General features: G+C 32.2%; 1 protein-coding gene across 10 annotated transcripts in view; it reads right to left on the bottom strand.

Moving 5' to 3' along the window:
• LOC117120014 (muscleblind-like protein 1) overlaps window positions 1-22,432 on the bottom strand; it is a gene marked incomplete at its 5' end in the record, with an annotated part of 39,145 nt that overhangs the window by 16,346 nt on the left and 367 nt on the right. For 6 of the 10 annotated variants that reach the window (XM_033265005.1, XM_033265007.1, XM_033265009.1 and 3 more), the window contains 4 exon segments: window positions 1,283-1,348; window positions 5,738-5,989; window positions 7,690-7,899; window positions 19,846-19,959. In XM_033265005.1, the coding sequence (XP_033120896.1) occupies window positions 1,283-1,348; window positions 5,738-5,989; window positions 7,690-7,899; window positions 19,846-19,959 (642 nt within the window). 10 annotated transcript variants of the gene reach the window in all.

The following is a 22,432-nucleotide window of genomic DNA, read 5'->3' as shown; positions in this document are numbered from 1 at the left end:
TTCTCTCTCCATAAATATATAAAGAAAATATATATACATATATATTCTTCTTGTGGATCACATTTGGAATTTTTGAAAACATTTTCTGTTTATCATGTATTCAATAATTGCATGTGAAATTTTTGTAATAAGACCCCACTGTTTGGTGTAAAATGATGAGGGGGAAAAAGCAAGGGAAACAGATGAGGGAAAAACCAAGATGAAAGAGCACTAAGTAATAACTAAAGTGTTCTTGTTAAATAAAGGAAAAAGCATTTTACAAATTTGCACCAAAGTAACTGTTTATACAACATTGCTTAAAGCGCAAAAAAAAAAATATATATATATAGTTTTTATATTTTTGATAACTGTGTGTACTTTATTGATTAATTTTCTGTGATTTTAAAAATTGTTAATGAGCTTTACGGATGGACTTGGTCGCATCTTACATGCATGATATGAAATAGGACATTTCACATGCAATCATGAACACTTGACAAGCAGACAAGACAAGAAGAATATGATTAATAAATTCCATTATTAGAATGCTAAATAGTTGAAAAGCACTTTATACTTAAATTAGTGAAAACAATTCCATAGCTTAATCCCTAACTCCCTAAATAGAATTCTCAGCTGTATTTGTCACCATAATTGAAGTTGTATTGGGGAAGGTTGGGGTGAACATGAAATTTATAATTTTTTGTTATTAATTTCCGTATTCAGCGCTAAACACCAAATAACAAATATGTTAGGGTGGAAGAAGGATACATAAAGACAGATTAACAAATGAGTATAAATGACTGGAAATATGCATCTATAACATATATGCTAGGGCCCATAGATGAAGCTCCTAGCGTTTACTAAAAATGTTCAGCCTTAGCCAGCATCCTAATCAGAAGGCCTTATGTGAAGGGTGGCTGAAGGGAGGGCGCCCTCTTTGTTAAGCATGATGTGCAGATGATGCAACATACACCCCTGGGTAGTAGTGTGAATGCCTGCTGTGCTAACTAGCTATAAGTTATATAAAGCAGGATAACTATTGAGAAAAAAAACACACAATGATAATAACGATAATAAATTCTGGTAGCGAGAAAAAAAATTTAATAAGTAGGATGCAACAACAGTGGGTAGAGGAGTACGAGAATGGTTTATGTTGAGAGACGGAGTGGGGGGTGGTGACTAGTAAAAGAGACGGCAATACATACACAACCAGGTATAAATTTAAAAAAAAAAAAAAGAGCTTTACTTAAAAAAGCTAGCTGAATGTTCACACCCTAATTAAAATGCCAAGCAAAGACAGTACCATTAATAGATCTTCGCTGATTTCACTTGTCCGTTTGAGCCTGTTTGTTTCGGCCGTGGTCGGAAGCTTATTAGTATATGCACAGCAGATGGGTATTGGCCAATGGGATTGCAGCATGTACAGGCAGAGTCATTAACATAAACAGCGAGAGCAGCAATGCATCGTGGGTGGAAAAACAAAAGAGCAAAAAAGGGTGATGTCAGTGTTACATGCAATTATGAATCGAGAAGAGTCGGAGTTTGTCAAAATGACAATATAGGGGGCGCATGTACAAACAGTTCACTCGCTTTTACATGTCCAATAAAAAAAGATAGCATCGTGCACAGACGAAAGAAACAGAAATATGATGAATATTCATTAGCCCGTAGAATTAAGGCCGAGTAAGTAGACAAACGTGATTTAGCAGTTTCAATTTGAATCCTTACATGCAACAAGTAAAAGCGATTGATAGGCCCAAGATGGCCATGCAGCGAACGGCGCCCCCATGCTCTGACTCTATACATTTTGAAACTCTAGATGGCGCCCTTCATGCACTAGGATCCAACATTCTCTAATCTACCTCAAAACGAAACACAAAAGATAAGAATAAGCAGACAATTGGGAAAATTCTATATCATCGAAGCTATTTGGTAAAAATTTAATTTAAAAAAAAATCTGATCATCCAGACTGTTTCCAATCAAATAATATATTATTTCATTAGAAATTGAAGCTAATTTGGCGCTTGACATTCAATAATTTCTAGGTGGTGGAAGGACGGTAGATAGAAAAGCTAGACCTGTCATCAGGCACCATCTTTCGTTCCCTGGAACATGAATTGCAAATGCAATACAGAGACAATATTTATGAATGATATTTATTCCTACAACACCACTATTTGCACATACACTACCATAAATTCAATAATTTTTTATTTTTTTAGATTTTTGTATAATTCAATACATATAAATATATACGCTTGATTGAAAGCACAAAACATTTTCACGTGTCAAAAAAAAAATGTGGGGAAATGAAAGAGTAAATATGAAATTTTGGGATATTTCTGGCAAAATATATATTAACAAAAAATGCAATTTAAAAATGTTACAAGATATTTGTTTCAAATATCATCATCATTTCTTCATTTTGAGAATGGTAGCATATAGACAGAACTCAAAGCAGAGGTTAGGAGGAACTATTGTGAAAAAGTTGTATCCTGCAATAAAAATTGGTGCATAGAAGCGTTTTTGTCTCAAATATTCAACCCCCTGCAGTTACTAAAGAATTTCAAAAATGTTATTTATAATATAAAGCACAAATAGAGATATGCCAGTAGGTTGACACTAAAGAAATAAAATTGGTTTTAATTTATGATTAAATATGTATTTTACTGATGCTTTATCAAAGCTACGGTTATACACGCATGACAGTGATATATACTTTGTGAACTTGTTTGCAAGCGCAGTCTTATTGTGCAATCATTTTCACTTGAAATTTTGACCATAAAAGCGCCATGAACCTTATAACAATATAACTAGACATGTTAAATTTCTCGACGTACGGTTAGATTTTCCCATGTCTTTTTTTACATATATTTCTTGGTAAAGGTACTGTATTTATGGTAGCATATGGCAAGTTAGGCCCATGTAGCTGTTGAGAAAATAATACATGTGATAAACTATACATACATCTACTTTATAAACACAAACAAAAATCAAAATCAAAAATATAAAACTAAACCATATAATATAATACTATATTCTTTAAGCATTTTTATAAATACAACATAATCTAAATATTATATAACAATAACTAGTTATATTGTCAAATAAAGTAACATAAACATATATGTTTATGTATTTATATATGTTTATGTATATATTTGAATTTAACATATAAAATATATATGAATTGTATACATTACATATATAATATAATAAATTTATACTGTGTGAACTTATAAAACACAGTTTAATTTTACTAAAAGGTCATACCTTTGTGAAATAAAATTAAAATAATATATAATTTAATAAGAATAATTTTTCCAATTTTGAAAAAAGAAAATAAATTGAAACTATTCTTTGGAATAATAGAAATCAAAATACAGAAGCTCATAGCCTACATTCACTTTTTTCACTCACTAATCTGTCAACAACCTAACATGTATTTGAGACCATTTGCCAATTGCTGTTTTAATTTAACACTTTCCAGTTGTATGGCGTCGCGAAAACGCCCTCTTTGACCATACTTTAAAGCGAGGGGTGTTGTACGTACATCCTGTGTAGATTTCATGATAATTTTTTTATAGCTAGGCTGCTCTCTATAGGATTGTTTGAGAATGATGTAGGAGTATTTCTGTAGAGGGCCTCCTGTATTAAGGCCAAATAAAATGCCTGCACCTAGTAAAAACTAGACATTTAGTGTAGATGATGTAATTTCTCAACTTTGATAGAGTCTCAGGCAATGGTAATGGGGCAGACTGGAAAGGATTAAGTAGTAGTTTAAATTTGCACTGCTTGTTTTCTCTAGATTTAGGTCAATTCAGGGTTATTTCTGGTGCCTGTTACCCCCATCCCAGTGGTCTGTGGAAAGGGTAAAGGCTAGATAATGGTTTCCAGGTTGTTTGCTTCATTCTCTTTATATTTAAGCTCTAAACATTAACTGCTCCTATTATGGCTTTACTGTGAGCATATTCCAAGCACAAATAAATGAATAAATAAATACTTTTTCTTTCCTCCCTCCTCCTTACAAAAATAGCATTTATCATTCCATTAGTTTGCCAATCTTAAAAAAGGTTTCGCTTGGACAAGAAATAAGGAAACCATAATACTTATAGTTTTTCTATAAATTATTTGAATAGTTTGCTCAGACCATACATAGAAATATTATTGCATGAGGAAATTTGATTGGTATTTTGGTTTTGGGCATAAAATTTAGTTCATATATGTATAAAATAATTTATACACATGCACGCAAACACCAACACATTCAGTATGCACCAAACAATACTAGAGTTCTGTCCCAAACACAAAATAAAATTTATGCAAATTTCCATATTGTAAACAAAAAGTTTAAATCAAGAAAAGTTGATTGACACAGATTAATTTAAGTAAAATATAAAATAAATAAATCTAATGATTTTTATCGATATGCAATATTTTTTTACTAGAGCACTGAGGAATTTTTATCCCCTTATGTAAAAATTTACACACAATAAAAAAAAAAATTAGTATTTTTATCTTTACATTGAGGTTACATGTACATATACTTTATCACATTGAAAATACACAAAAAAAATTGGATGAAAGAGAAAAAGTAGTAACTAAACTTTCCAAGGAATAAGATGGTAATCGCAATATATATTTTTCTTAAATGAAACATTTGTTGACAATACTCGTATAAATATCAAGTACTTGTAACTAAAAATCAACAGTACATTTATACAAATCATAAATATATACAATAATATATTTATACACAATGATATAATAAAAATATACTGTGAAAATACACGTATACGAAAATATGTAATAAACAAACAATTTTCTTAATGTTTTTAAAATGATACAGTTCGAGTACTTTCAACAAAATGTTTAGAGTAACATAATTTAAAAAAATTGTTTGGTTGTTGAGTGTGCATCGTATAGAATTGAGTTCCCTCATTGCTTGATGTAAGTGTTATGTTTTGAATACATCACAACTAATTGCAACCTGTTAGAAAAGCAAAGAATGCACAAGAGAAATTATGAAAATAAAAAAATGTCAAGGCAAATAAAAAATCATGACCTGAATGAGGGCGCCACATAAGCACCACAAGCAACAGGTTGTTAAAACCAGACAGAAAAAAAATGCCGTACACAAGGATGTATTTTTAATTTCCAAACTCGCTAAGTTTAAGGTCTTTAGCATGCATGTACATGTATAGCACTCTTCTTTGAACTCTATGCAGAAGCTTTGGTCTCAATGTAAAAGCCATTCAATACACTGGGCAAGCATGTGCTCCAATAATAATAATGCTAAAATTTGTACACTTCTTCCAAGCGTTTTGACACTGTTTCCCTTTGCAACAGCATTTGCATCATGGGAAGGAAATGTAAGTGTTGAAGCACAACAAAATTTGCTTTGCAATAGCAGGGAAGGGTGATTAAGGTACAAGAGATTTTGCTTTCCCCACATGTGATTGGCTAATTTTAATACCTGCCCTATAAATCACAGGATTAAGTTTGTCATAACATGAATAAAAGGAAAATATAGCTAGATTTTCCATGATTCATAAACATTCCTTATAAATAATCATAATTCACAGAACATCTGTTTTGAATATTAGTTAATTGATTTGGAAAAAATGGTGGGATTATCCGATGAATGATTGTAAAATGAGTGTCTTATCATCTCCCACGTCCTATTAATATATAGCATGTTTGGAATGTGCAAAGAAGAAGCAAAAATGAATAGAAGTATAGGCTAATATGACTTACAATCGTGGCGGCAGCAGTGAGGGCGGTGTTTGCCTGCGTGATGTGTTGCTGAGCTGATTTGATTCGCAGTTGAAGATGAGGGGGTGGATGGTAATACCTGCATTTGTCTCTCGAGCATCTTCCCTTGATGTAGTCCATACAGACAGTGGCCGTGTTGTCGGTCGAGTCTATTGTCACCTCTTCCCCAGGGTGTGCAAATTTGCATTCGTTCTCCCCCCGGGAGCAGACTCCTCTCTGAAACTCTCGACACACCTAATCAGGAAGGGAGTAGGGAGTTTTACAGCTATAAGCTCAACAAGGACACTCTATAAATTATTTTCAACCAATTGATAAGATTAGTAATGTCCATGCACTTTTTAAAATAGATTTAAAATACTATATTGCAAATGGCATGCAATTTCGATCACGACCAATACAATTTTTTATCAACTAAAAATTTATTTAAATAACGCCACATTGTTTCCCATCAGATTAACTTCTGCCAAAATTGAATTGAATCTGAAAATGCTGACTTCGTATTCCCCTGCCCCCACCCACCTAAGTATTTTTGGCTATGAATTTATGGAGTGTCCTTCAATGGTATTATATGCTTTAAAAAGGGAAAGAATACAGCAAGCAGAGCAAAAAAATCACACTTCTAACAAAATTTAATCATTTCTAAACATCAATTTACCCCTTCTTCCATAAAATTAACGTTGTGGGCAGTATAATATTTCACCGTTTCCCCCATAATGAGTTGTTGCCTTAAAATTTTCAAAATCATCAATGTAATTTAACAGGTATTTCCTATTCCAATTATTATAATTTGGTTTATAATTTTGCAAATTCAATCAAATAATAATTTCAATTCTATTTAACTTTATATAGTTACAAAGTGTTATTATGCAGAAGTTTAAAAGAAGGAGACGAAAAAAGAAAGCTCAAATAATTGCCAGAATGAAGCAAAGGGCATGGTGTGATATTGCAGCAAAGGTTTGGGTACAGCAGAATGCACTCTCTGGCAACAAAACAAAACTGCAGGGATAAGAAGCATGTGCTGGTTGCCATGGCGATGATTCCATGATTGGTTACCATGGATGTTTTGGAATTATTTTACTATGACATGTCCCTATATAATTTGTTTTCAAATGAAAATGTGATGATGATATTAAAATAATAAAAAAACATTGTGGACATAGAACTTCCACAGTACCATCTTACTCTGGGAACTGACTTGATAGAAAAAATAAATAACAAACACATCAAAACATTAACCTGTGTAAAGTATATGTACATGTATGTATCCATGACAATAAGGTTTATAATAATATTACAAACATTTAACATTCAACTTGTCTCAAAGTTTAACCTCCGGCAAACATGCACAACATTTAAATTCGACTAAAATAAATTCCTGGATACACGAATAAGCTAAACTAAAAACAAAACGCATTCCAGAAAAAAAAAATCAATTAAAAAAATATATAAAAAGTAATGTTGAGTACAGTAATAGCAACACATACACTTTTAAACTGAAAGAGAATAGCATATAATAGTATTTAATAGTACAAAATAAAAAAATCATAAAAATAAACCAAATAAAAACCAATGAGAAATTATAAAAAATGAGCATGTCGATCCATGACATTATTCACAACAACATAAAATATGACAAAACAAAATACATAAAATCAAACTAACTTTCATTCTCTAAAACAAATATAATTAAGAGCTAAAGATAAAAAAATAAATTCAAAGACACAATAGATGAAACATGTTATCCATTAAATATCATAAAGATAAAATAATAACAGCACTAAGATATTTAACATAGAAACCTTTGAAATTGATTAAACATTTATTTTTAATTATGAAAATGATTTCCCACATATAACACTTAGAACCACTTCAATATAAATACAATAAACACACCCTGCACCAAACTAATAAGTAGGAAGGGGGTAAATACTTACCTCAAGACGGTCATTCTTTGGTTTGGGGGTAAAGGCAAAGGGATAGGGTGTGTGGAACACATGTGGATGGCTATGCTGTATAGGAACTTCGGCAAACCCTTGCTGGGCCTGTGTATTCATTATTGGGGTTGTTACAAACTGGCTATATGGGTAAGTAGTAGGCACTTGTGATGTCCCCATGGTGGACATGTTACTTGTAATCTGCGGGGCCTGTAACACAAAATAAAAATCGAAAGGTCAAATTTAGTATTAGAATTCTGATAAGATGATAAACCATAAATGACATGGCAACTGCAATGGAAAAGGTTCGTGTTACTGATACACACATACAAGAGTTTTAGTGAAAATTGGTTTGCATTATTTTCTAGCAGTTCAATAATGTATAATAGTGTCAATTGGCCCATTGAAAATGTTATTAAATGTTTCAATAATTTTTAAAATTGCTAACAAAATTTGGTGATCTTTAAAGAGGCAAATCAATCAGTAAAATATATCAGTCAATAAAATATATCATCAATGAAATACAACTCTCAATAATTAAGCAATCAATATATTACTAATCATTTAATCATCAATAATAATAAATTAATCAATTGAATATGTACCAATTACAGTAACAAATAACAAAAAATAAAATTGATGACTGAATAAATTATATTTTCATCAAAATATCACCAGATCACCAATAATAAATGGATGTTTATTATATAAACACAGATCTATTAATAAAACAAAATTAGTAAAGTAAATATTATCTTGGTAATTAATATTGTTATATAGGAATTTATGAACTTCGTGATCATTATTAAAGTGTTGTAATGGACCATTCTGGAAAGTCACTCGAACTTAAAACTGACCAATCAGAACAGAGCCAGGAATACGCGCGCCCTACAAACAATAGCGAGCTTCCAAAATGGGCGATGCGGAGAGCTGCGACGGGGAATTCAGTCAACCATAAATGTCGTAATATGCACTTCCCGTCTCAAAATCAAAGCTGTTTCGATTTACAGGACGACGAGCTCCCTCGTATCGCGTGATCAATTATGCAGGCGCCCCCAGCGAGTGTGTATTTTTAAAACTCACGTTGACGTAGTCAACACAGCGCCAGATCGCTTAAAGCCCATTGTCAAATCCACACAACGAACGACTTCCCCATGTATTCGCATGCGGAGTACGGTTTCACGCTCCACTGCCCATCGTAGAAGGCCGCGTCGTCCTAATCGAAAGCTGCTTATTACCACAAAGGCATGCGTTTACGCAACTGTTTTGTGGGACCATAGCAACGATGTCCAATGGGCGGGGCTTAGCCAATTGGTTTAATTGCTGACCATCTATTATTATTTGGTCTTTTATCTGAAAGTATGTATAACAAAATAAGTTTAATATTTTTCTGTATATTTTTATTTCAGATCTTGTTTATTAGATTTACACTATCTAATTTCTCCTACATGAGGCAACCAGGGTACCATTATTTCTAACCATAGCTATATTAACATTTTTTTTTGGTTAAGCCTGAAACCCTATCGCCACAATATGATGATAAAATATCAGAATTGTCAAATGAAATAGTTTACTATACCTATAAACATTTAAAAGCTGGAAGAACGATTATGTCCATTCACAGTCTATTAAATATAGAAGAGTTCAGTGGCAATAGTGTTTAATATGTTAAACATTCCAAAATATTTGAACTGACATTGGAAAATATTGAATATTATGTGAACAAATTTAATTTGCATTTTTAATCAATGTAAATTTTCATCGGAGCTATATTCATGGAGAAATGGTATACGAATATGGTAAATACCCTTAAATGCAGCTGGATTTAGAGAAAATATAATGAAAAAACAAGTATATATGGTTCTGATTGAACGTCTATTAATAGTACAGTTGGGGCATTGTACCATTATGGCCTTCCATCAAGACAGTTACAGTACCGCATCACTGACTGGACATTCATTTTTCAATTAATTGTTGATTGCTTTTATGGTCATCTTATGCATTGAATTCCCAATGGTTAACCAAATAGTGGAAATTCGACCAACTTACATGCGAAGAAACACGGACTAAGAAACATGGACTAAAATGGAATAAATGATGGCACTTATCAATTTCGACAGAACTTACTGAACTGACTCTGTACCGTTAATCAGACAATTCTAAAATTAACTACTGCATACATATCAACGATGACCAGTTTGACTACGATAACAGAGTGCGAGTAAATCTCAAGAAGCTCGCTGTCAATTAAAAGCCGACTTTTTAAAAACTTCCTCTTTTTTTTGCAAATGCAGAGGCATAATCTTCTGAGCAGTACATATCATTAACTTTCCGAACTCGTTATGTACCCCATATATCGAAAGCTTCTCATTAAAGGTGTCATATACGATAATATGCTAGCCACGTATGGAATATCCGGGAGGTATACCTTTCACTGGGTTTGAAAACGCAACAGAATATAGATATCAAATGTGGATTTTGCCTTTCTGATGTTATAAAAGATTACACATGAATATTATCTGACGGGCAAATTTTTTCATTGGAATTGTTAACACATTTAATAAATTTCATACTTTTTTTTCATTCCTTATATTGATATTAATGATGTACCATACTAAATTATACCATGTAAATAGTTCTGAAAAGAAGTGTTGTTTTTGTCGAGATATATCTTGACGTTTTGAATGAGTTGCTTCATTCGTCATCAGGAGAATGATCAAGGGTAGTTTGGTGGTTAATATGCTTGCCTTGCAGTCCCAGGATTGTGAGTTTAAATAATATTAAAAAATTGATCTCAAATTAAATAAAAATAGCTCAGTCCCTTAAGCCTCACAATTAAGAGTTCGTAAATTTTAACTATGAACTGTAGAAGTATCCAGTCCAATCCAGTTGGTTCCCCAGGATAAATAAGATAGAAATAATAGAAAATTAAAATAAGACAAACTATGAAAAAAAAAAATTAGGTTCCCCAGGCGGGCAACTACTGCTATTCATGTGATTTTTGTAGTTTTCAGAATTATAGAATGAACTATTTAAAGGTGTCATGGCATGGATGACAATATGAATTATGTCATATAACTATGTTTAACTAGGTGTTTCATGTGATCTATGACAGCATGTTTACATTGTCAACTGCATGCAGCGCTCTTTGGGGTAATTGTCAGGTGTCTGAAGTAACCGGATTACCTAGTTTTGGGTAGCTACCTAGTGGTATGCTAGTGTCATCAAGAGGGCGGTAGACACAACAAACACTAAACAACTAATTTTCTATTGAAATCCCTTGTACTTGGAAATTTATCTAAGTTTTAACATTTTGCAGAAGACCCACTTTTATATAGACCGTCTCTATTATCTTCGACGTTCAGACATGAGCTTATAAAAACGAGAGCAGAATTAGTAGATGAGAGGAACGCAAATGGGTCATAGATCATAACGAGGTGAAGATGACGGATGGAGGTGATAAGCGGGATAATGGAGATTATTAGGAAGAGAGGAGGAAAAGGCGAACACGAACGGAAAAAATTGGCTAAGAACGAGGTCAACAGTGGCATTTGATTTGAAGATGCGAAGATAAACGAGAGATAAATTAAGAAAGATATAATTATGGTAAAGATGAAGAGGGAAATTAAATGATGGGAGTTTAAAAAAAGAACACAGACAGATTCAAAGAAACGTGTACATACACTAAATGATCGTAAACCGAATGGAATAGGTTTTTGACATCAAAGCCAATGAGGATATACGAGATGGAAAGATAAACGCGAGAGTTACAGTAGCGAGATAAACGAGGGAGACAATTACAAGATATATAATAAGTAGAAAAAATTGTAGAAGATGATAATTGGATGAAAATTCAAATAAGACTACGAACATGGAATTGGAGAAGCATTTGAATATTAAAGGAAGGGGATGTTGAAAAAAGATTGATAGGAAAAAAGAAAGAAAACAATAATGATGACAATATATAAACTTAACATACATACATTTACAAATGTTTGGGGATATAGAGTAAAAGCTGCTAAAGCAAGATAATGGAGTTTAAAACATAAACAGAATATTCAGATAGCCAGATTACACTATCTCTAATAAATGACGTGTAATGTAAGGAGATGCATTCCATTTGTCTATCAAATGACATGAATTACACACTAAACATGTTTCTACATTTAAATCTTCATCACGGACTGACAGAAGATGATCGTAATCGTCGCCGTACTATACACATTGAAATTTTTAAGCGCTCAATGCATATTACAAGGCCTTCGCTTAGGGTATACCAACACCATAAATCAGCAATAATTAAATTGTACATTGCATTTTCACTTTCCCAAGGTAAAACCAATATTGAAAGCACCCCTGACACCTTCCTCTGGGCTTTAGACCTGTCATTACTGATGTCGCCCAGGAAAACCCAAAGATTAATCACCTTAAGTTCCCAAACCAATTTTTTGTCAAAATTAACCAGGGATAATTGAGACTGGGTAGTAATGTGAAAACTAAAATAACGAAAAAGGTAATAAATATAATGATGTGTGTATGGTAATTTGGTTGCCATGGGTGATATGGGAAGGAGTGGAAAGAAACGTAAAATGATGAAGAAAAGAAGGGATGGAAACAAATTTTATAATCCATCATTGAATTTATATTGTAGGGGAATAACTTCTTAATATTAAAATATGAAGTATTTCGTATTGTGTGTTTAGTTAAATTTTATATTACCGGTAATGGAAATCAACCCCTTTAAAGGTATACTGACTGGTTAAAAGTTAATGTCGCCATACTACATTTCCTATAGAAATCCGACTAGATCCAGCATTTTACAATTCAATCAACATATTGTGTACACTGTGTTAAGATACTTGATCGAACATAAAAATTTTTATTTAAATTGTTTGTATTTATGTAACTTCATTTGAAAATTAGACAGAGAAAACATTTTCATAGCCAATTAAAGGATGCAATAATACTATGTTTCATTTTTTTCCACAGACCCTTTAATTGCCTGGTAATCAATTCAGAATTGTATAGTAAAATAATAAATCAACAAAAAAACTGGACAGCTTAATCTGTTACATTAGAAGATTATAAAAATATTTGATCCTCTTAGATGCAAATTCAAAATTTTTGGTTGGTTTCCCCCCTATTTAAGGATTTGATAACAGAACACATTGCTTTTGAATTTGGGGGTAACTAGCGGTTGTTAAATTTATAAATATTATTAGCTGGTTGTGCTGGATAGCTCCCGATAAATCCATGAGATTTGAATTCTTCTGATTTTCATTTTTAGCAACCAACCGTTGAAAACTGTGGCAAGTGTTAGCAATTGGAATTTATGAGCATAAGCACTGCACTCAGAAAGAAAAACACATCAAAGATTGATCCTAAAAGCCATTTGGTCCGAACGATAAATGATTTGGCTATGGCAAAAATAAACTAGTAGAGTTTCAATTTCATCCTTAATTTGCATAATATTGCGACAATCATGCAGACCGCTAAACACGATGACTGCAGTAATAAATGAAAAAAAAAAAAAATCGGGAAGGGAAAATTACAAATTTAATGTCGGGGAAAGACTATTTATCAGTCCAATTGTACACTTGGCAATGATTTAATAATTGTTATGTGTCATGTTAATTATGAATTGATACTTTTGAGCGAAGCTTATGAAATATACTCTTCACATCAATCATCATACAGGGATGAAACATTACATATTTGCTTGTTAATGAAGGGTTGGCTATTAAACTGAAATCAGTGGTAGTTCAATCACAGCCTAGGGGCAACAACTCACGTCTAAACGATGGCGTATTAAAAGCAATTTTCGTCTAGCGCATATTTTTGAGAAATATCTTTGATAATTTATGTTATAGATTAAACATTCCGGGACAGCAAAGAGTACTGTATAGATAAGGTGAGTTTTTCAAAAAGTTATTTTTTTTAACCCTTTTTTTTTTTTTTGAAAAAAGAGGCCTTTTATTGACCATCAGTATTTTAAAATCATGTGATGTTTGGAAAACCCAATATGATTAAACACAGGCCAAAGAAGAGGAATAATTAAAGTAAATACTGCCAAACAGGATGCCATTTGTGCTATGAAGAGACAGCAAAGCTTAAAAAAATTTAATTTAAAAAAAAAAAAATTAAAGCGGCATGACTAAAAGAGAGTGAGCGAGTATGGACAACTAATATATTTTCTTGGTCTACGCAATCTGTATGGAACACCTGTGAATATCTTGTTAGTCACCTGCATTGGACACCTTAACAAGAACACCTGGGTATGTGGAATTCAGATCCTAACTACCAATTAAACTGTCAGAGCTTAATAATTTTCGTAGTCTTTAAAAGATCATAGCAACATAATATAATTAAGCGACTCGTGAACTGAAAACATTAGCAGGACTTTCGATCTTGATTCTTGTTTTCATTTCGATACGTAAACAGTATTCTCGGCCGACAGAATCCCTGCAAAAGCGTGTTATCGTACTACAGAACCAGAATTCTAATGAATACCAATTTATATGATGGCGTGCATTTTCAGATCCTCGGGGAATAATTTTTATATATATATTTTCAAGGTCGTATGAAATTATCTGACTGCTCCTTAAAAAATTATCTTTGTTATCTTAGTGCTGAGTGGAGATGAGAGGCTATAAATCATTTGCATAGATCCATTATATATTCTAGTTACACCTGAAAATGAACATAGATGGTTTTATTCCTATTTTGTGCGACTTTAAATATACATACATTTTTACATGTATTGCATGTGAGAGTATTTATTTTGTACATAAATATGCATAGTATTTTCGTAACTCACATCAACATGCAATTGTAAAGTGGTGTACTTTTTAGATGGTTGTAATGATAGGTATTGAAAAACAAAAGCTTAGCATATATTATCAGATTTTTTTTCTGTCAGACAAAATGTTTGATCATACTATTGTATGCCCATATATAGTGATGATATGCCTGTATATGGTCATGTTGTGATGTCATCATGACCATATTTAGGCATGTCACTTGTTTGTCAAATAAAATTTATAGTTTGGACTAGGTTTTCAAAAAAACAATTCGCAAAAATTTAGTTTGTACATTATCTGACCAATATTTTCTACTGTAAGTAAGGCTTATTGTCCCCTGGCTATTTCTCCCTGGCTATTTGCCTTCCCCACAGATTAATTGCTTACTACCTATCAAACATTATCTACAAATCTGACAAACAAAGATGTAATAGTATATGCCCGGCTTAAAGCTATAAGCTGAGAAATGGCAAATATTATGAAAAGAAAAAGAACCAGATTACATAAATACCCAGCGATTAATCACTTCGAAATAGATACATGCAAGATAATAAACTATGAAATGCCACAAAACTATGGTATCATGCGTCATAATATAGAAGCTGGGGAGGGACGTAACACAAGTTTTTAATTATGGTAATGTACTAAAAATGAATACCTAAGAAATCAGGTCACCTCACAGACCTTTCAATACAGCTAATAAAGCTGTCTCTTATACACATCTAGATGTGTATAAGAGACAGATGCAGCGCTGTTTCACTAAACGTCAACCAAACTCGCGTGTTTAAATATTTTCAATCCAACGTTAAACGCCTCACTAATAAATTCCTCAACAGAAATTGCTGTCATTTCTACACTTGATTGACTTCTAATAAATGATAAATTTTACAGGAAAATAAGCCAGGTATCGTCAGGGAGTATCATGTCGAACGAACAAGTGTGGCCGAGAATCATCAAGAATTTTGCATAACATTAGAAAGAAAAATTTTTCATCCATTTTTTCCCATTTACTTTCTCTATTTATTTGTGTGTATATTTGTTTATATACATCCCTCTTTCTTTTTTTTTTTTAGCAATGCTTGCTTTTCTATGTAAGAAGTGCTTTATAATTTTCTTCATTGTTATATATTTAATATTATTAATGACAATTACGTTTTTTTTTTTACATACATCTAGATCTTACAAATAAAGCCAAGTATTAGTGGTAATTCTACCTCTTGCATTGCAGACCCCAATTTAAGATATGGCTAGGGCGATGTCATTTGAATTTTGATTTGATTGCTCAACTCTTCGACAACCCTCAGATGATAGTCCCCAGGGCCTCCCAAAATTTCTAAATACTTTTTATTTGAATGAGAACTTAAAAAAGAATATAGGCCTATTAGTATTATTTGTGAAATTACTTGTAACTTCTTTTAAATGTTTCTTTTATATGGTTTTATATTCAAGTTACCTCTGTATCTGTATACTGTGTTGCACCTGGAAATAGATTTTTGTACATAACTGAAGCATTATAATTTAAATGCAGGGTTTAAAGGCAATCATCTTACCACCAAGCTACAGTTTCATTATTTAGGATAAAAATATTTGTAAATCCACAAACAATTTTATTACATTCTATTAATAAATTGTCTAAACAAAATATAAAAACATGTTTTTGTCTTTACAAGATGGACACAGCAAGCAATATTCATTGCGGATTCAGATATTTCCAATTTGACGGATGTTAAATCCAAAGTTTATACAACTGTCATCGCAAATGGTTTTCTCCTGAATTACAAGTTGTGTTTAGACACACAAACAAGATGAAATATGAATGATAGATATGATATTTAAATATTCAGAGTTCAGCGAGAGATCAGACAAGTCATGCATCCAATTTGTTTCTACATAATAATCTCCTGCTGGAGGGGTTACATGCAAGAAATATCACCTTGTGCCATCAACTAGGAAAACGTCTTGCCTCAGGGGGAGGAGGAAATATTAATGTAATGGCATTAAGTTCAAGGAGGAGAGGGAGGGAGAACAACTGTTTCATTGACCTTTTTCAGTCGGACGTGTGGTGAGAGACAGCTAGACTTTTTTTGGCCAAATATGCGGCCATTATTTTCTTGTTATCAAATAGGAAAACTTCCTCAGGGGGAAGAAATATTAATGTAATGGAATTAAGTTCAAGGAAAAGGAAGAGGATAACAACTGTTTCATTGGCCTTTTCCAGTTGGACGTGTGGTGCGAGACTAGACTTGTTTTGGCCAAACAGGCGGTCATTATATTTTTGTGCTATCAAATAGAAAACTTTTAGTCTCGGGAAAGGAGGCAATATAAATGTAATGGCATCAAGTTCAAGGAGGAGGGGGAGGGAGATCAACTGTTTCATTGACCTTTTTCAGTTGGATGTGTGGCGAGAGATCGCTAGACTTGTTTTGGCCAAATAGGTGGTCATTACTTTCTTATATATATGGCATGTCTGGCATAGGGCATAATTCAACAACATCTGGCTTGTGGTTATTTACAACCAGCAAATGGCATTCGCTGTGAAGGCATCATTCAATTGTAGTAATTGGAATTATCTGACAAACGTAAACCTATACAATGAAAACCAATCAAATTTGAGACAAAAAAGTACTAACACAAAATATCCACGAAATGTTGTCCATTAGATTGTGATTTGTGAAGAACCGTTGATCTCAATATTGTAGTTCACTTCAATGATTTAAAATGAATAACTTGGCCAAGGGGTATAAAGATATCAAAGAGCTCTGTAATATTAAGAAACAGGTCACATTCGGTATCTCCAGGCTTGCTGATGAAGACATTGCAGAGAAAATGAGTAGTGACTTCTTAGCAGACTGTAATAAATTAGTTCCTTCAAGACCGTTAAAACTTTACCCCTTATTTTGTCTGAGATTACATTTTTGCCTGCAACTTGACGCACCACCACTAATCTACTGTATGTCGGCCAAAGATGTTCTTGAATTATGGTAATGTACTAAAAATGAATACCTAAGAAATCAGGTCACCTCACAGACCTTTTAATACAGCTAATAAAGAACTTTGCTCTAGAGTTAGTATCACCCATTAGTGATAATGTATCTTCAATTAACTTGGTTACCTTTGCTAGCGGCAGGGTGTGGGAGAAGTCTAGTACAACATAAATCAGAAGAAACTCACTAAATGTGAAGCTTCCCAACAACTCCTCAAGTTCCTAAAGATATTAACTTTTTCTAAAATAATTACTTCTGCCATTTCATGAGAATGATTAGCATGTTATGCCCTACATTTGATTAATTTTGGAATACACATGCCGTATATGGGATGGAACTATATATAATTTCTTAGAAAGTGTCTAATACAAGTAGATCACCCACAAAAGAGCATCCGGTAATGTTGCTGCTCAATGCCTTTATGTGCATTGCGCAAACCTAGAGAAAGAACATGTCGTAATGCAAAAATCCAAGTGTCCACTTGGTCTCATAACTTAGTTTGTAAAGTTTCCAAATGGTAACCGGAAGGTCATGGGTTTGAATCCTGTTGGGTACATGTTTTTCTCAAATACTTATTATTACATTCCATCAGACACTGTATAATGTCCTGGAAGGAAGTTCACTGGTTACAAGTGCTTGGTTGCAGCTAAGAAGCACGAAAAGCCAGTGCCAAAATTTTAAACCTTTTGTCAAAATTATTGACTGATATTAAATAATTATGATTGTAATTATGTTGTAAATAAGTTCAAAATAATTATTATCTTTTTTGTGTGAATTTTCTTCACTATAGTATTTTAATTGTAATTTTTAGGACAGTTTGAAATATACTGTAAATGTATGCATGCTTTTTTAAAATTTTAATAAAATCTATTCATTGACTGTAAACCTTTACTCAATTTGTAATCTTTACATCATGATAATAGAAATTATAATCGCACTACTTCTAGCTGAAAAACTGAGGGTGCTATATTCTGCTTTGTCTTTTTCTAAATAAGCAAGTGGGATTAACACTAACAAAATTATGAAAATAAATAAATTAAAGTAAAATAATCTAACCTAATAAAATAAGAACAATTATAACATACACAATAAATAATTACTATAATTTATAGCATTACAAAAAAATAACAATACAACCAACTCAAAATAATATTGATGATACCATGACAAAAACAAGTAAAGCAATCAATAGTAAGTTAAATCCTACTGTTTTCAAATGCTTTATAAAAGTAAATAAACAAAAATAAAAATATTAACTAATTAACAAAAATCACAACTCTTGTTAATGATTCTAATCATGATACAGAATAATTATAAATAACAACAATAACAATAATGAAAATTTATATAGTGCACAACCTGCGTAAAAGTAAGTACGCTTATGTAACACTTATTTCACAAATCTATCAATAGGCAACTGCCTTTTATAGTTAACAAATATTTTGGGGGTTTTTTTGGTTCTATTATAAATCAAATCAGACATTTCTTCAAGGAAGTCTCCTAAATCAGGGAATAACGTTACAAAGAAACCTCTGAGGCAATGAATACAAAATAATGTGATAAAAACTCTTTGTCAAAATTTCCTGATTGCAATTTTTGGGTTCGAAGTTGAAAGTTCAATAGCTTTTTTTTATGACTAACGCAATCTTTAAGGCTACTATAGTACAGCAATAAATCATTTTAAAAGCCCCAGAAGTCATATCTGTTCCACAGGGAACAAACTAACAATGGGGATTTGTTGTTATACGTATAATTAATTGTATGTTTTCGGACACAAAATGCTCGTTTTAAGATTTAAGTGTGTACCAATGTGATTTAGCAAACATTCTAATATTTTAAACATAGATCTAGGCTCGTTAACCTGTTTAATAAACTAATTAATTGCAATAATACATAGTTATTGGTTATTAGTATACTCGACAGTGATAATAACATGTTTGTAATCAGTAGATATGTTCAGCAACAAACATTATTTCAGTAAAAAAAAAAAATTTGCAATTTTTCTTGCAATTGTTGAATTTAATTCCTATTTGTATTGTATATTATTATTTAGGTTAGGTCTTGTGCAATGTTAACTCTTTTTAATAAGAATATATTACTTAAGACTTCCAAATCATATCAACAGCGTTGTATAAAGTATATTATTATATAATCGGGCTTACAACCACAGCTGGTTTCTTAATTATTACCTTTTAAAACAACGTAATATCAGATCTTAACTAAAGGGGGTTCACCTGCTTACTGTTGGTAAAACATACTTAAAAAGTATAAACTTTCAAAAATATATATAAGATTGTCAGTTGTCAACTAGTGACTCCTACTGTAGGACTATTGCACACAAGAGGAATCACAATACAATTTGCCATACTTACATAAATCATTTGAGGGTGCGAACCAGCAGTGTAGATATATGGCGTGTATTGGTTGATGTGGCTGTAAACGGACTGTGGTATTGACCCAGATACATCAGAGGTCAGGGCCTGCGTCTAAAATGGGGGAACACACAAAACGCAAAAACCAATAAGATGCATGCGGTCTATACTAAGGAAGGATGATGGGTAAAATAATGGCTGTTAAATTCAGTCATTTTTTCTAAGGTAATAAAATGCACATACAAAAAGCATGATATAATTGTAAAGCGTTTTTGAGAAAGTTGGGTACTCTTATGAGTTGGTTGCATTTGACTGCTCAGACATGATCTTAAGGTGTTTATTAAAGTTGGCATTGGCGTGGGGGGGGGGAACATAAAGCAAGTTTTTCGAAATATTATTAAACTTTTTTTAACAAGAATTATATTTATGCATAGAGATGCAAAAGTGACTATAAAGAATATATTGTTATGAAGAGATGATTGCAAATGTCAATAGAATCAGAAATGAAAATTAACTGCATATGATGATGATGACAGTGGTGATGTTGAGGATGATGATGATGACGATGATGATGATGATGATGAAGATGACGGTGATGATGATGACGGTGATGATGATGATGATGTTGAAGATGACAGTGATGATGAAGATGACGGTGATGATGATGATGATGATGATAACGTTGACAGTGATAATCATAATACTACGATGATGATGATGATGACTGTGAAGATGATGACGACGATGGTGATGATGAAGATGGTGATGATAATGAGAACCAAGATTATTGGTGTGGTAATGGTATTGATAACAAGATAATGGCTTCAGATGATATATCAAAAGAAGCAGTAACTTTTCTCAATCAATACATGTTATTAGCTGTTTGTGTTGAATAGAAATTTATGTTTGAAGAAAAATTCTGAGAATACAGAGAGATGTGTTGGAATGTTGTTTGCTTGTGCCATGGTTAGATTTCAGTGCACCAGCAGGTTAAAGGTCAAAGGTGAGAATTATTGGAATTCAAGCAAGGAGATGAAAAACACACCAATAATTACTGAATGCATGCATGGGGATATGTGAAACCATGATTTAAAACAATTGTCCAAGCAGACGTACAGCCAAGCATGAAAAATAAATCATTCATCGAATTATACAACTATAAAAATTCTAACGAAAAAGTGAAAACAAAAAAAAAAGAGGAAAACCAAACAAATTACAAAGAAACATAAACCAAAGTAAAGTAAAGTGTATGAAAAAAAAGAGAGAGAAAAAACAAGGAAAGGAATGTGTAGTGGTATAAGCCTGCGATGATCTTCTGGTAAAAGTAAGTTTGTTTGTGGAGTCAGTGGAGATGTATGCTTCTCAGCTGATGTCTGCATTCATGTGATGTCATAGTGTAGCTAGCTTAGAGATTTATTGATATTCATTATAGAAACATTAGATGCTTAAAGCATTTGCTCATTGTAAACATTCTAATGAACATATTTCGGATGGTTGGGAGCAACAAAAAAAAAAAGAACAACTTAAGTAGGCCTCCACATGAAATCATTAATTGTTTTGGAAACTTAGGGAGTCAATATTAAATTATGAAGTATTTGTATTTGCATGGTCAAACATTTTTTTTAAAAAACTTTGGGAGCTAAATCCCGCTGAATGTAGACCACTTAATGCTATTGCAAAAAATCTAAGTTGGATTTACGATTTCATTTGGATTTTCGATTGGAAAGAAAGAAATATGAGATCTTTGGAGATGTATTTCTAAACTATGAATGAAATTCAATGTTAGCTATGCAAATTACTAACTGCACTCTTGTGCATAAAACAAAGACACTGAGCATGACGCTGGCTATTTGTTAGGGTATCAGCTTAGAAATGGAATATCGCTGTATTCATACACAAAAACCATTCGAGACGGCAAGTCCCATTAGCAACGATGTTTAGCAATAACTTCAATTGTAATTAAGAAATCATCAGATGTTCGGAGGCGATAATATTTTTCTTGACAAGAAATCATAAACTCCTAATCATCCTGATAAGAATCAGTGTTTGTTATTTGACATCAAACTAATTTGACAGAGGCTAGCTAGAATTCCTGACTTAATCATCTAATTTTAAAGCAATAAAGAAATTATTCAGAAAGCTAAGCTAATTTAAATATTATTAAATATTCATTTGATATATTTAATTATTCATTGTCAAGCATTGCTTACCAACTTCTCTATTTGTTTCCCTTTAGACTTAATAATAATTAAAAAAATATATATATTAGGAAGTTTTGATTGTGGATTCTCATAAATTTACTTCATAGTAGGTTTATTAATAGATTATCTTTTATCAATACAAGTTAATTCCAAAGCAATTTATATGCATTTCTAGGCTGTAATAATAGGGGGCGCTATATAACCCCTGAATTATTATCTTTTGTTCCAAAGAGCTAAATTATTTAAATATTAGCCAAATATTATAAATTTTATTGGAAACGTGAACAGAGGGATAAATTAAAATATAGAAAAAAAAAAAAAACCAAAAATATAGTAAATATAAATAGTGATTCTGAATAACTGATTTATTCAGAATTATATGTACT

The sequence above is a fragment of the Anneissia japonica genome, unplaced genomic scaffold (genome assembly GCF_011630105.1).
Source record: "Anneissia japonica isolate Jap-2015-1 unplaced genomic scaffold, ASM1163010v1 scaffold9290_len831353_cov190, whole genome shotgun sequence".
Lineage (NCBI taxonomy): Eukaryota > Metazoa > Echinodermata > Crinoidea > Comatulida > Comatulidae > Anneissia > Anneissia japonica.
This window is presented reverse-complemented; position numbering and strand designations above follow the sequence as displayed.